The 17,028-nt window shown below is 38.6% G+C and overlaps 1 protein-coding gene across 1 annotated transcript; it reads left to right on the top strand.

The window, feature by feature from the left end:
• The first annotated feature begins 5,465 nt into the window (after nt 1-5,465).
• foxn4 (forkhead box N4) lies at nt 5,466-15,248 on the top strand. Its single transcript, XM_014988217.2, has 9 exons — nt 5,466-5,920; nt 7,973-8,139; nt 11,474-11,586; nt 11,671-11,781; nt 12,935-13,062; nt 13,141-13,237; nt 13,333-13,540; nt 13,624-14,016; nt 14,822-15,248. Exons 1-9 carry the CDS (start codon nt 5,799-5,801, stop codon nt 15,070-15,072), a joined length of 1,590 nt encoding a protein of 529 aa, XP_014843703.2. The 5' UTR covers nt 5,466-5,798; the 3' UTR covers nt 15,073-15,248.
• The last annotated feature ends 1,780 nt before the right edge of the window (nt 15,249-17,028 follow it).

Genomic DNA, 17,028 nt, shown 5'->3' on the forward strand with positions numbered 1-17,028 from the left:
TTTATATTCATAGTCAGTCCAGGTTCACCAAGCATTAGCCGTTTTGCGAAAAGGAATGAGCAAAAACATCTGTTTGCATTAATAAAGTAATTCTCCAAAGTTTTGATTCAGGAAGCCTGAATACAAGCCCATGTCGCACTATCCATATTTAAACAATGCTTGAATAATGCGTGACTTTGTCTAATCTGGACTACCTCATAAAATCCAAATAAAATCCACTGAAGTTTGTTGTAATGTGACAAAATGGGAAAAAGAACAACATACAGTGAGAATGTTTAATTAGCACCACAGAATCTGTTACTTTGATGACAAGGAACAACATTGATTATAATGGCACAGCTTCCCCCTGATAGAATCAACCACCTTGTCCAGTAATCTCTCTCCTCAATACTTAAGTCTCTCTGTTTCTGTCATTCCCTGCTGGATTCATCCGTTCCACGGTCTGTTACTTTGCTCATGCCATCGACTGTTTCTCTGCCTGTTGTTCATACCCTGACCTTTGTAGGTTTCATTTTCTTCCATGGCAAATTGAAAACAAGGAACGTATAAGATTAAGAATGATTCAAAGCCTTTTCTCTTGGTGTTTAACCGTGCTTGTCTGAAGAACTGCAGGAAGTTAAAGAGATGGTTCTGAATGGAGTAATAAAAAACAGAATCAATGGGATGTGGACAGCAGGTAAGGATAGACCCCTGGTTATGTCAATTCACAAGTCACCCAATGAGTCCCTGTGCGTTACAGCAGCTCTCTACAACTGGCGTTACAGACCCCTGAGTTAGGCAGTGACACTAAATGAATACAAAAGGAAATGGAGAAATGAGTTAAATAGTCATGAGCTGAACACTACTGAAAAAACCCAAAACACATGAATTCACTGAACTACAAAATAAGATAAGTGAAAGCTTACAACTACTTACTTACAACTGAACTCAAAACCCTTAAATGATTACAAGTAGAGATTGTGTGTGAGTTTGCATTATAATCCAAAAGAAAATAGGTGGTTTATATGAAGTCAACAGAGAGTCTGCTTACTTTTAATGTAGCCGAAATGAAGAGTATTTGAGGTTAAACTTAACAGGAAGTTAGGTGTTTTTATTATAAGTTATATTGCTTATTTCCTCTCTGACGGTCTATTCAAACTGTACCTAAAGATATCAGATTTCCTGATCTTTAAAGAGTAGTTAGCAGTCTGGGTGGATATGCTTCTCCTTGGCTAAATATGGCTGACAACCTCCTCCTCTGTGTGTCCATTGGGTCACTCTAGGTGACGGGCTCTACTGGGGGACACTGTGTCTTTGCCCTGGGGCGATTAGAGGGCTGACTGACCTCGTTCTCAGAGGAGCTGGTGTGTTTTGAGTAAACATTTGGTGCGAGATGAAAACACTGGCTGCAAACACGGGCCAACCCTCAGCTGGTGATCCCATTGTTTCCCCATTACCCCAAAAGAGGCAAAAGAGATGAGAGCCACCACTCTGTTTATTCAGAACTGCGGGGACTCCTCCTGCTCTGTAGAGGCTGCATTTATCACAGAGCCAGGTCACTCTTTCAGATGTTTCCCCAGGTCATCACCAGGACCTTCATAATCATAAAAATGTCGTTAAGTTAACAACTGATCTATTTTTACCAACATCACATTGACAATGCATGGAGTAGGAGGATATGGAGAGTCATTTCAGCCAAAATTAAATAACTAAATAAATAAGTGAGTAAAATAAATAAATAAATGAATAATTGGCATCTTTTTGCTCATGTCTGAAGAACTTTATATTTATATCTATTCATTTTATTTATTCCCAGATTTATTTCTTCCTGCCTGTTTTTCATTTCCCTATTTTCCCTTGTCATTTATTCTTTTTCAATTTTCCCTTTTCATTTATCCTTTTGAATTTTCTAATTTTCATTTATTATTTTCTGATTTTTATTTTCATGTATCTGTTTTTCATTTATCCATGTTCATTTCTCCCTTTTTCATTTATCTATTTTTCATTTATTTTTCATTTATCCATTTTTCATTTATCCTTTTCCAGTTTCATTTATCCTTTTTAAATTTTCCATTTTCATTCATTCTTTTTTATTTATTCTTTTTCAAATTTTTTTTATTTATTTATCCATTTTCCCCAAAATTTATGGAGAGCCATTTCAGCCTAAATTAAATGGCTCTCCATACATGGTGTATTATGCTGTCACAAAAACTTAGGGAAAAAAATGCCTTCCTTGCTGGAAGGCATTTTTGACTTCAACATGTAGTCATGTTGACTACATGTTGAAGTCAACATGTAGTTGACTTCAACATGTAGTTGAAGTCAACTACATGTTGACTTCAACATGTAGTTGAAGTCAACTTCAACTACATGTTGAACTACTAACTCAAACTAACTAAGTTAGTTTGAGTTAGTTACTCAAAACTAACTCAAAGTTAGTTTTGAGTAGGACAAAACTAACTTACTAATGTAAGTTAGTTTTGTCCTACTCAAGTGAACTCAGACACCCCCACCAGAAACCAAACCAAAAATACTTGGTAAGATTTTCTGTTATTTTGCAAATTTCAGAAAGCAATCTCTTTATTTGAATGACTTATTTCCAAATATCAATAAATTAAATGGCTCTCCATACATGGTGTATTATGCTGTCACAAAAACTTAGGGAAAAAAATGCCTTCCTTGCTGGAAGGCATTTTTGACTTCAACATGTAGGGAAGAGAGACATTATTGAAGACCTAAAAGCTTAAAATAAAAATGTTTCTTGTGTTCAATTAATTTGATTCATCAAAGCTTACCTGGTGAAATAAAGTAAAAAAGTAAGGACATGCAAATTTGCATCCATTTTCACTGGCTCTGAAATGGCAGGTACTTTTGATGGGAAATATTTAACTGTGATCAAATCCAATGTTCCACCTTCAATGCGACATGTTTGCTGTACAAACCAGATGAAAAATAAACAAATCTGTTGGAGGGAAAATGTAAAAGTAAAATAACAGCAACAACTTGATTGCATATTAATTTTCACTATTTGCCACATAACCTAAATGTTTCAATTGAGTTTAATGTAAAAGATCAGCAAAAAGATGTATTTATTTGGAGTTTATAGCTTGCACTTTGCAACTTTGTCACTAGAGGCCACTAAATGCTAAATACTGCTCCCATAACTTCAAAAATAATAGCTAAAACACCCATTAATATTTTTGCTCAAGATTTGTAAGTCAACCAGAACAAATACAGAGAGGGGTATTCAAACCATTCAGCTCCGCTTGGTTTGATTAACTCACCTTTACAGATTCTGATCTGAATGAAAGGGTCATCCAATAACCGCTGGAGATATCTTCAAACACCACACTGCTTGCCTTACACTAAGTCTAAAAAGCAAAAGGAGTAAATTCACACTTAGGTGGAAATGTCATGTCTCTGTCTTTAAATAAACATTAAAATAAATATCTATATATAAAAAACTAGTTTCCACAGTCATTGTCTTTCAGTGTACTGATATGCCCTTCATTATCAATCAACAAACCACTGTGGATGAGTTGAAGGCGCTCTGTTATTATGATCACCACCAGCTGCTCCTTGCTCCTCACTCAAGGGTCACACTGTCAACTACAATTACACCATCATCATCATCATCATCATCATCATCATCATCATCATCATCATCATCCCGCGAATCAGTTTTAAGTTGAGGAAGCAGCCTGTTCCAACGTCACAACCCCGCGGGCTTTAGGACCTACTGGATCCCCTCTCTGAGGACGGTCTTGTTTTTGTCCGTTACCTTCATGCATGTAATCATTGATTGTGCCTATTGTGACAGGCCATCTGTAGGGTCCCATGGGACTGATACTGCCGATAGTGCGGTCTATCCTTTATTTCCAGTCACAGTTTAACCTCCAACTGGTTTCATATTTTCACCTGCATTAAAAGTCCAAACCAGCTGCGCCCGACGGCTGTTTTATAGGATTTCATAGATTTATTTATTTGTTCGCTATTTGCTCTGATTTACTCTAAAGCAGAACAAGTTCTAAAAATGCTGGAGCAAGATTTCATGCTTGATGTTGAACTGTACCAATTTAAAGAGAAAATAAATTAATAATAATAATAATAATAATAATAATAATAATAGTAATAATAATAATTAATGAAACCTATCAAAACACTGTCAGATTAACTTAGAAGTCCTAACGGCTTGTTTTGTTTGTTTGTTTTATAATTATTACAATCACCATAATAATTAAGAAAAAAAATGCAAATAAATAAATATAGCTACTTTAATTTCGTAACTGTTACAAACTTTTTCAAAACATGAGAAAATCCATTACATTTTTTAAACACCCTGTTTTGTATTGCAGACCGGTCTGAGGTGTTTGCCGCCTCCCGCTGCAGCAGCCCACTCTGCCCCCTGCCCTCCCTTTACCCGCCTCCCGGGCTCCTTTTTCCCACTGCTGAGAGGAGCAGGACGCGGCCTCTGCGGCGGGAAGCAAGTGATCTACAAGCACTTCCTCAAAGGAAGAAGAAGAAGAAGGAGGAAAAAAAAGTTCACACTCATATACACAGATGCCACCACAAGTTGCAGCATTTCCGAGCCGAGCGAAGTAACTCGAGGGAATAAACAGGAGAGGAGGAGGAGCACCACATACTCAATGATTAGCCCTTTTTATTTTTTATTTTTGAGGATCGTCTGGGTCAGCTATATCAAAATAAAATCCAACTTACCTACAAAAACTCAGCAGGTTAAAGGACTACAGTAATGCTTTCTTTTTTCCCTACTGAGACGCACCTGTGCGCCACTGATGAGGCAAGCGTATAGGTGATGAGAAAAACTGGGAAACCTGTATGAAGATGCACGAACTCCTCCAGTTAGTCTTTCATCTGAAAGGACCGAGCCTTCATTATGGATTACTGTCCGAAAACTAATGCAGGAAACGTGATTTTGACAGTTTGCAGCTTTATGTTCAGTCGGAAGCGCGCACCAGTTTCCCGTAGGATATATATAAAAAAGTGAACATCAGATCTGATTTTCTAAACCTGCAGGTAAAGTTCTGGATGCTGACAGACTGTGCAATAACAGCTGTGAAACTCTCGGGGATCCTCCTGCCTCGGGGCAACAAGAGCGCTCTGCTCAGGTCTCTACTGCGCATGTCAGAGTGCTGGACAGCTCCAGAGAGGGAAATTTAAAAACGGCTTTAGGAGGAATCAGGTCCAACACAGTGGGATACAGTAGAGGGGCTCAGGACCAGCTCACACCACCTTCAATACAAACCAAAACAGGTAGGATTATTCAAGCGATGTTTCTACGTTTCTAAGACTAGCGAAATATTTAGATGAGGTTATTTTATTAACTTCAAATATTTTTTACAGTTAAACTGCATCTCCTTATTGCAAGAAAAATGTCATGCAATCAAGAACAAAAAAAAAATACACATTTTTATAGCATGTTTAGAGAATGGCCATCTATAAAGTCATATGTAAGCATACGCGGTCTGTGTTTTGTGTGGAAATAAAGGTGGAATTAGAAAGCAGTTGAGATTTAACTGCAAAAACAAAAAAACATTTATGCAAACAGAAATGTTGTGCAATTGAGCATTAAAAAGATTGCAAGTTTTATATTTTTTCATTGTAACATTTTTTTTTTTATTCCTATTTTGATATTTTATTTTCTGTTGCCTTTTGGGGATTTTTATATACGCTGTGAAACATATTTTTCATGTTCATGCACAGATCATCATTGCATTTGACAGTGCAATGATGAGTCCATCTACGTAGCTAGTTATTTATTTTTTTAATATAAACTATGAGTGTAAATAATTGTATATATGTCATGTGCTGCAGCAAAAGGCTACAACACATCCCAGGAAATGATAGAAGGTGGAATAACTTCCAGGATGTCAGGAATAATTGACAATGCTGGGCATCATCCATCACCACAGGACTACAGGTATTATTATTATTATTATTATTATTATTATTATTATTATTATTATTATTATTATTATTATTATACATAGTAAAGCATATTTCAGTATGAAAATATGTAAGGAGATTTTATGAAACAAACTCTTTCGTAGTAGAAATTATTACAATCCACAATGTTAAAACAAGAGTTGGATGGACAGCTCTTTTTGTGTTTGAAGAGATTCCGTGAAAAGAAGAGAAGCAAGAAAAAAAAAATCCAGAAGAATAAATGATTTTCACTCTGAATAGATCTGTCAGAAACCATCAGCTCTGTTTACACTCCTGCTGTCTTAGCGGGGAGAGCCCGAGCCTCTGGGCTGCCCGGCTCAGGGGGAGATGGGGCGCTCTGGGTCACCAGTGTGCACAAGTGGTTCCCAATTAGAAAAGAAGGAGCAGGGGTGGGGGTGTGCTGTTGCGGTGAAGGAGGAGGAGGGCCAATATTTAGAGTTGTTGAACTCAGGGGTAAGGTTAGGATGAGACATGGAAACACCAGCTAAATTTTTTGCATCAGTGAGCAATTTCCATGCTCTGTGAGGGACAGAGAGGGTGTGAGAACATCCCTAATTTGTCAACTGTTGAATGGTTTCTATTATTACATATTCATCTGTTGTAGCAAAGGATATTTTTGAATCCAAAGAATGGAAGATTGACTTGTAAATTTATAATTAGGACCTTGGATTCATCAATTTTGTCACCCTTTTTTTAAAATTAAAAGTAATAATAAATCACCTGTGAGAAAAAATGTGAAAAAAAAAAAAAAATTATGGGAACAAAAAAGTAATCTGGGATGTGAACTATCAGCGTCTTGGATATCTGGTGGTGATTCCTGGCATCAGTGATGTCACCTAAGACAGTCAACACATTAGACCTGACCTCAAACTACATTCACGCCCCCTGTCTCCCCGCCTGAGGCCCGTTGAGCTCGCCGTTAGTGTAGGGTGATGGTGGGGGGGCTGGGAAACGGGGGGGGGGGGGGGGGTCCAGTGCGGATAGGGGCTGGAAAGGGACAGGAAAGCAGATGGCATCCTATTTGTCCCTCTTATGTGAGGGCTGTCATTCCAGCAGATTAATGCAAGGGGCCGGGCAAAGAAAAGAAATGACAGGGACAATCAAGGAAGGCTCCAGGGAAGACAATAGAGACACGTGCCACTGGGCAGATTTGTCGTTTGGGACACAATAGGTGATCATTTTTCAATAGATGGGGCCAACTGTTTCAGGCAACATGTGCCGCCGTCCCATGTTTCAAATGATCTCATGTGTTGTTTACTTATGATTCAGCCAATGGGTGAGGCGAGACCGTGGTCACCTGACACAGGACTGTTTTTCTTTTTTTCTTATTTGAAGATATGCTGGGTGTCTAGATGTAGAGGGGGTGGTGTACTGCTACACTGTCCGCAGACCCACGAGGTAACCGAATTGTCTGTGTTGTCATAGAGACTCAAACTGCAGAACGTTGTGTGTTTGCTGCGAAGGCTGAAGAGGACTCAAGAGGATTCCTCTCCTTTCATTTCTTCTCTTCAAGCCTTTCCATTTAAAAAAGACGTAACTGTAGGCCAACCGGTTAAGCAAAAAAAATAAAAATCAATTTAGATTATAATTTATCCAAGAATTTGTAAAAAAAAATATCATTGCTTTAAAAATATTAAAAGTAGAAGCAAACAAAACAAAAAAAACGGATTGAATGTGCAGGTCAAAACAAATAAACAAGTTCACACGGTTAATAAAGTCACAGAACTTTATTAATTAATTTTAAAAAAGCTGATTTAACTCCCTTATTGTTTATTAAGACTGTCACTTCTAAATAACCCTTGTGTTTAATCTTTTTATGCTTAATCCTGAATTGCTAAAACAGAGCTCCGCTCAGCAGCTTTCATCTCCTTGTTAAGACCCTTCAGATGGTTTTGTCTGTCAGGGATGAAAATACTCCATCCGAGTGTTTAGATTTAAACTCCCCTTCTGATCTAAGTGTGCCTGAGCTGACAGTCATGTTAACCCCACAAAGCTCATTCCCATCCCCCTCCCTCCTCACTTGAAGGCTTCTGACCACGGACCCCTCCCAGCTGAGGGTGGAGGACCTCCCTGGGGACCTGCAGTCCCTGTCGTGGCTCACCTCGGTGGACATGCCCCGGCTACAGCAGATGGCTGATAGCAGAGGCCACAGCAATGGACCCTCCCAGGGCAGTCTGCTGGAGCAACAGACAGGTGAGGGGACAACATTTCAAATCTGCACCAGCTCTCTGATTGGATAAATCAGCACAGATTTATTCTCATGGATTAGTAGTATGTTATTGGCTCCCAAACACATAAAAACTTTACACCTTGACCTTTTAATCTTCATCACATAAAGAGTAAAAGCTAGTGTATAGTTCTGTGTTCATTCGGCCTTCTTTAATTTGTTGCCTCCAAATAAAATCTAGTGTAGATGCCCTAGTAGATAAAGTTCTTCCTTGTAAATTTTTATCTCAATATAAATCCAACTGTCTCTGAAGTTCTTTAGAGAACAGTGAATAAATATCATACTGAAGACCAAGGAACACAGCAAACAGGGCAGGGAGAAAGTTGTAGAGAAGTTAAGAGCACAGGAGAAGGGGAAACATTATGCCGTCTTTCAATATCTCGTAAAGCATTTTTCACCATTGGTCACTCAAAAATGACCGTGGCACAACTGTGAACCAATCAAGACACGGACATTTACCTAAATACAGAGGCAGGATAAGGAGAGCAGGAATCACAGAAGCAGCAAAGTCTGGCGGATCTGCAGATATACACAGCTTAGGTGGGAGAAAGTATCGGCTGCACTGGTATTGGTGATCTACTCCATAAATCACATGCAAAAAAGGAGTGTGTGGAAGAAAACTAAGAAAACTAAACTGCACATCATTGAATAGGCACTGTGGCAGCAGGAAAAGCTGTGGTAACAGTATCATGCTGTGGGAGGGACAAGATGGAGTTGCTTGGAGTTGATGGAAAAAACGACGAAGGTCAACAGAGGTCAGGCCTGGAGGAAAAGCAGTTTTTGACGGCAAAAGGCCTAAGGCTGCAGCAGACATTCACCTACCAACAGAACAAAAAGACACAAATATACAACCACAGCTGCAGTAGAATAGCTGAGTTAAAAGCTTTCTCATGCGTTAGGTTTCAATTACCCTAAGCACCCTAAGTGCGTGAAGGAAAGATACCGCAGGTCTTTCCTTCCGGCCGCCGTCAGACTGTACAATACCCACTGCTCTAAGTAGTTCACCACTCTCTACTACAGGCAATAAACCTGGAAATTGTTTACTTATTTATATTTCGAATAATACTGTTTTTTAGTATTTCTATATTCACTTGATTTTACTGTGTATATATAGTTTTTCATATTGGTTTTGCTTTTTATACTGCTGTAACAATGTAAATTTCCCCACTGCGGGATTAATAAAGGAATATCTTATCTTATCTTATCTTAATTAAAGACAACTTGAGAAACTGTGGCAAGACTTCAAAATACATGTTCAGAGTTGCTCTCCACTCAGTACGAATGAAGTTGAGTTATTAACAAAAGAGTCCAAGAGAACGAACACAGATTTCCTAAACTACGAAGCTGGATGGAAACTTACCCTAACAACAAACCAGCTATTTTTGCGGCAAAACACGATTCAAAGTTCTGAGTCAGGACATAAATGCATGGTCACTTTTCATATTTTTATTTGTGAACGGTTTTGTGAACATAGTTTCATTTCACTCCCTCTTCAGATTTACACACTTTCTTCATCCATCCATCCATCCATCCATCCATCCATCCATCCATCCATCCATCCATCCATCCATCCATCCATCCATCCATCCATCCATCCATCCATCCATCCATCCATCCATCCATCCATCCATCCATCCATCCATCCATCCATCCATTTTCTTTACACCCTTGTCCCTTAGTGGGGTCGGGAGGGTTGCTGGTGCCCATCTCCAGCTAACGTCCCGGGCGGGAGGCGGGGGTCACCCTGGACAGGTCGCCAGTCTGTCGCAGGGCAACACAGAGACACACAACCATGCACACACACACTCACACCTAGGGGCAATTTGGAGAGGCCAATTAACCTGACATGTTTTTGGACTGTGGGAGGAAACCAGAGTATCGGGAGAAAACCCATGAATGCACAGGAAGAACATGCAAACTCCATGCAGAAAGACCGGGGCCGGAAATCGAACCCAGAACCTTCTTGCTGCACGGCATTACTCTGCACCATAAAAGTTAATTATTTTTGAATAGATTTACATTAAAATTAATACTTTTGCATAGTTTCCTTCCATGGACTCCAACTTTCTTTTAATCGTTTAAATTGCTGTATTTTTTTTATCAAAAGCCAGCTTCCAAAGTGTTCTTTTAGTTTTCATCTTTCTTGGACAATGCCTGCCTCTTACGCTCTTTCTGCCAAGTCCTTCTTCACCTGAAGATTAAGCATATTGGACAGGTCATCAGTAAAGCATGTGAAACAATAACAACTGAGGACCAAAGAAGTGACACTGAAAATCAAACTATCTGAACCTAGAGAACAGGGTCTAAAAGGTAATATTTTTTTTAAAAATTAAGAAAAAAAATCCATCATAGACCTGGCACTGGACCTTACAGATCTTTTCTAAAATGTGGGAAGCATTTTTTCAATATTACAATACTAGTTCAGGAGTTAAACAGTGTTATTCTTGTATTTTGGTTAAATATTTAACTATACCACTGAAAACACAATTGTCTTTGTGACTGATTGACATGTACAAGTTGCTTTCAAGAAATAGCTCATATCCTGCAAGTAAATCAGGTTTTTACGCTAAACTAAATACCAAAACATCTAAAAAAATTATAATATTGTGTCCAGTATTTCTTGCCAGTCATCTCATAAAGTAAGACTCATAAATTACATAGAATTTTCAATTACAATGTTACAATTTTATGCAATAACATAATTTTTGTTAGATTTACTACTAATAAAAAGAAACGTTTCTCTGAAAATGGTGAATATAAAATGGTAAAAGGAAAAAGGAAAACTTTGAAGTATTCAAAGAGAAAGGATCAAGAGTGCTTTTCAGATTTTTATCTGTTTAAACAAAAGTTGCTTTTTAACCTCTTGCTATTTTGTATTTATTGGTTCCTTGGACAAGTCAGAACTTGGTGTTCTTTCAAGCTCGATTAAGTGTGTAAAATAGATTTGATGAGATACAAATACCCAACAATAAAGCAGCAACAATGGACTTTAAGGTCAGAGTTTTGCGTTTCACAGGAGCTTTTTTTTGTTCATTTTTGTCCACTTATTCTGTCTATTATTATGTTTTAATGATTGAAAACTCAAAATCGACAAAGCCAAATTTCTCTTAAACCATTTTTTTAAAAAATGTCTATAAGTGCGTTGGTTCTTGGAAGACTTTGTTTTATCTGTGCGGCCGTTTCAGAAGTTTGCAAACAGCCATGTGGCAGCGTCTAACTACACAGAGAACCAGCAGCTGGATGCACAGACACGCTCTTTGGAGACAGTTTTGTAAATGTTTGTGTTCTGGCTCTGTGCAGCTCAACTGAACAGCATGACGATACCAGTGAGTCAGAGCTCCATGCTGCACCTTCAGAGTACCATGCAGCACAGCCCCCTGGGAATAAGTATTATCAACACCCACAGCGGAAGTGTGAGTAATGACAGCCTGACGAGAGACGTGTTATTAATTATGGTGCATAGTTGGATTAAAAATGCGCCTGCATTTGATTCACAGATGTCCCCTTTCTCCATGAATGGACTGCCTTCCCCAGGGTATCAGTGTCCTACCTCAGTGTACCAGCCTGCATCCCAACAGGTGTACTCTCTAACCCAAACCGGCCAACAGGTGACACTCTATGCATGCACAAGTTTAACGACGTATAATGATGTTAGCAAAATAAGCATCACACAGCATCACAGTGTTTGTAACTGTACTGAGTAATGAGGCCCATTGAAATTTGATGGATGCTCATAACAACCAAAGCAATCATCAAATACAAATAATAAGATGAAATCTACAAATGAAGCTATGTTTCATAAGAGAAGTGACACATAAAAGCAGAGTATCCAATAAGAGAATCCAATCCTCCATCCAATGTGTGATAAGAAATTGTCACGCGTTGTGACACCTTCTCCACATCTTCTGTATGTAAAAGCTGGTCATATTCAGTGCTTGGGTGGGATTTTCCACTCACCCTGTCACACAAATCTTAAAAGTTATGGGTTTCTGTTATATGCAATGCAGTCGTTAGGTTGTTTATTGTATGTTTAATTGAATTCAGTCTCTCTGATCTGACTATATTGTCCAAGTATTTCATAGTTTTTTTCTCCTTAAGTTTAGCCACAATCTTCAAACATAACTTTTTTTTCAGCCGTGGAGTCTTGTGCAGTGAACAAGAGTTGAAGCCATTGGGATTGAGTGCATTACTTGTTATATTAAAAAAAAACAACAAAAAAACAACGCCAAGTCAAAAATATAAACTCATCACTTGCGCTTTGGAATCTGTCAGAAATCTTACAAGGAGCACTTGGTTGAACTTAAATAATTTTCCTGCAGCTTCAGGGTTATGATACTAATACACTGTAATATTCATTAATATGCCAGTGACCAGTGCAGTCAGTGTTTAACAACAATGATGCCTTTTTAGAGGCCATCAGTTGAGACTAAACCAGCTGATACCGACGGGCGTTGATAAGAAGCGAGACTGCTTTCTGAACACCAGACGACTTCAGCTGGTTCTTGACTTTTTATGCTTTTTTGCATAAAAAAGTGTTATGTGCTTCTTTATGTGTACAATGATATATATTCTGTCCCTCTGTTTTACATGCTTTTAGGAACTAAATTGTTTAGATTTTTTAAATGTACGAAATACTTAAGTTGCTACCAAGCTCCAGTCCAATTAGAACGATATCCACAGAGACAAATATTAATGTTTTCAATAACTATTCCCCCGTCACGTGACAAAATGACAACTTCTCAATGCTTTCCTCTGTTTTAGTGCTCAGCTGGTGGACTTTATAGCAATGTTTCTTTCAACAACCAAAGTCTGTTCACCCAACCTCGTCTGGCCCCACAAGAACAGGAGCTTCAGCCCAAGTCTTTCCCCAAGCCAATTTACTCCTACAGGTGGAAACACACAAAAATAGCCTTTTCATTCGTCTGATCTGCTTTGAACAAAATTCGACTCGTGTTATTTTCTTCCAGCTGTCTGATCGCCATGGCTTTAAAGAACAGTAAAACCGGGAGCCTTCCAGTCAGTGAGATCTATAGCTTTATGAAGGAACACTTTCCATATTTCAAGGTTTGATTTTCAGATAAACACAGAGTGAAAATAAGGAACTGTGATGCTCAGGTGATTGAGTGTGGCTGACTGTGCGACGTGTTGGCTTTTAACAGACTGCACCTGACGGATGGAAGAATTCAGTCCGACACAACCTGTCCTTGAATAAATGCTTTGAGAAGGTGGAGAACAAAACGGGCAGCTCTTCCCGCAAGGGCTGCCTGTGGGCACTGAACCCTGCCAAAATTGACAAGATGGAGGAAGAGATGCAGAAGTGGAAACGTAAGGATCTCCCAGCTATTCGCCGCAGCATGGCTAACCCAGGTCAGAAAAGTATTTGGGGAAATTTTGAAGTTCAAATATGACGCTTTTGACTTAGTCTGACAGTCGACTCTGCTTTCCTACAGACGAACTGGACAAGCTGATCACCGACCGCCCAGAAAACTGCAGACGGAAGCCTCCAGAGCCCGGAATGACCCGGCTGGCCAGCTGTACGACCGGTCTCCCGCTGCCGGTGCCGGCCCAGATGCAGCCTCAGCCCATAGTCACCCTGTCTCTGCCGTGTTTGCCCATGCACCAGCACCACCAGCTTCAAGCTCAGCTCCATGCTCAGGCTCGCCTGGGCCCCATGTCCCCGGCCCCGGCCCAGACGCCCCCCCTGCACACGGTCCCTGACCTCTCCCACAGTCCGCTCACCCAGCAGCCCAGCAAGCCTCCTGATGATTTTTACAGCGTGCAGAGCGACACGAACACAGAGGTGGACGCACTGGACCCAAGCATCATGGACTTTGCTTTTCAAGGTAAACAGACCTGCTGCAGGGAAAAGTGGCACCGTTTCCCAACAAAAAACCACTTCTGGCTTGATATCGTAACACAGATCATCGCTTTAAAGTATCATTAAGCTGATTTATTTCTGATTATTTAATCAAAACTGGAAATACAATAAATATCATTTTGAGATTTAAAGTAATTAAAAACATAATTTAAATATTTATATGAAAGAAATGATTGAAATTTGTATTTGGTGAATGTAAAATGAATTATATGGGATTTTCAGAATCATTGCATTAACAGATACTGTTATTAAACGAATCGTTCCTTGAAATATTTAAAGCAAACATTAAAATAATCATAGGTACAATGATGGGCAATACATTCAATGTTAATTATTACAATCATACAATCATTAGAAATTTATTTAAGAGATTATTTGTGGAGATAGTGACACTTTTGGCCTTTGACAGTTTAAAAACGGTTTTGTTTTACACATTCATGTTATTCACACAAGTGCTGCCTGGTTAAAACATTGACACATCTCAAATGAAATACCTTTTAAAACTGAGATTGTTTATATTGCCAAAATCAAGACAAAGGATGTCCACTTATCATGGACTAAACAGAGACTATGTCAGTTTAACATTTATTTCTTCTTAATCATTTTTTTAAAAAACAATTTTCAGACTTGTTTAAATTTAACATTGTAGTAATTTGTCTAACTTCGCCAAACATTGTGTTCCAGACATCTACCAATAAAGTTTGTTTTAATTTATCAGCAAACAAATAAGGGTTGTTGATTAACTCCATTGACACGTCCCTGTTCTTCAGGTAACCTGTGGGAAGAAATGAAAGACGACAGCTTTAACCTGGACGCCTTGGGCACCTTCAGTAACTCCCCTCTGCGACTATCAGACTGTGACTTGGGCTCGGTGAGCCTCCCTCCGGCCTCCAGCGGAGGCAGCGTGCCGCTGTCAGACGTGCAAGTAACGGGGCTGTACGCCTCCTACACCTCGCAGGATCCCCTGACCTCCCAGTACATGGCCAGCCAACCCGCCAGCAAACCCATCGCCCTGCTTTAAAGAAGCCAAACTAATTCCTAAATGATTTTAAATGATTTCGTCTGTTTTTTTTGTTTGTTTCGTTTTTTTTCTCCCGCCTTTCTTTCGGACGCCAACTGAAGAAGTTTGATTTCTTTTTGAAGAAGTGAACGTTCTGGGAACCTGGAGAGAAACATTTTATCCAACAAGAGAACAGCTTTTTAGGAACTAAAACCACATATAAACGGTGACCTGAAGATGAAATATGTCAGACCTAAAATCTTTAGTTTTGCCAAGCAAATAATGAATAAAGACTGAGTGGAGAGCCGCAAGTAAATGAGCTTTTACCTGTTCCTCCATCGTTCTCCTGTCTGTGATGTAGATCAAAAACGCTTGTCTGTTGTATTGTGCTAGACTTTATTGCTGTGATGTTTTATTTATATTTATAAAAGACAGCTGGAGAAGATGAAGCCTATCGGTCTTTTGCTGTACATATTTAATCGTTTGGTGTTAGCCACATCATTCCGAAACAAAAAGCCGGCTTTTAGTCACCGCTCCTCCAGACGTCACTATTAACAAGGCTGGAGGAAAGATGTCTGCTTTGCTGTTTGACTTGATCACAATAAAAAAAAAATGGACAAAAATAAGCAAATTTGTACTTAAACACATTCGTGATATTGGACTGAAAAACATCCCCAGGTAAAATGCAAGAAGCAGGAAGAGCTCAAAAACATCGAAAAGTAATGTGAGGGCTGATTTTTGATTAGAGTAACAGGAAGTCAAGCTTATGCAGTTGAGGATCTAATCTGGCAATTAATGTTTACTGCTTAATGTAAACATTAATGTTTACTGCTTAATGTAAACATTAATGTTTACTGCTTAATGTAAACATTAATGTTTACTGCTTAATGTAAACATTAATGTTTACTGCTTAATGTAAACATTAATGTTTACTGCTTAATGTCAACATTAATGTTTACTGCTTAATGTAAACATTAATGTTTACTGCTTAATGTAAACATTAATGTTTACTGCTTAATGTAAACATTAATGTTTACTGCTTAATGTAAACATTAATGTTTACTGCTTAATGTAAACATTAATGTTTACTGCCACACCAAAAACAAAACGAACGTTCAGGAGCGTCCCGAATGTCACAATGACACAATTTTGACACATAATGATACATCTTAATGAATTTGGGTATTATTGAAATGTTTTTTATTTCTGTTATTCAGTTTAAACAACTAACTTTCTTTTTTTTTTTTACATAGAGTGACATATTTTAAACATTTATTTCTGCTCATTTTGATTATCGGGATTTCAATTAAAAGTTCAGTTCCTCATGAAATTATAATAAAGTAGTCCTACACAACAATTTAAATCAGACAGAAATGTCTGTCTGTTAAAATCTATGTCCCTCTACTCTACAGTATGTGCACTCAATACTTGGTTTTGGCTCCTTTTGGATGAATTACTGCAAAGTCAGCATTCTTCCTCATAACTGTGTGCAGCACAGGATGCCCCACATGCCATTTCATGCAATTAGTCCATTTTCTTTCAGAATTTCAATATTTAAATAGCTGAACACGAATCATCAAAATGCAAATACTCAACAGAATATACGTTGCACTTTTTGAATGAAATTAGTGAAGGAAAAAAGTGGTTCAACTACTTTACTGAAATACACCTGAGCAGATATCTAAAACAGAGAACAAAAACACAAACCAATGTTAAAATGCTGGTCTCGACAGATGCTCGTTATTTAGCTCCTTCAGCATTTTGTACTTGTCCAATAAATCTGGTACTTAGAAGAACCATCTGTCATAGGAAATTTGCACCAACCATGGAAGAGTTTCTATTCAACCTAAGGATGTTTTACAGGTGGCATAAAATCCCTTGACGTGACATAATTTGCTCAACTCTATGTCTAGTCTACGGCCGGACGGTGTGGCAACGTCGCCGCTGTGATGAAATCAGTCGGCCAGAGAAAACGCA

This window comes from Poecilia mexicana, unplaced genomic scaffold, assembly GCF_051168715.1.
Source record: "Poecilia mexicana isolate PSO_F unplaced genomic scaffold, ASM5116871v1 scaffold_9, whole genome shotgun sequence".
Taxonomy (NCBI): domain Eukaryota; kingdom Metazoa; phylum Chordata; class Actinopteri; order Cyprinodontiformes; family Poeciliidae; genus Poecilia; species Poecilia mexicana.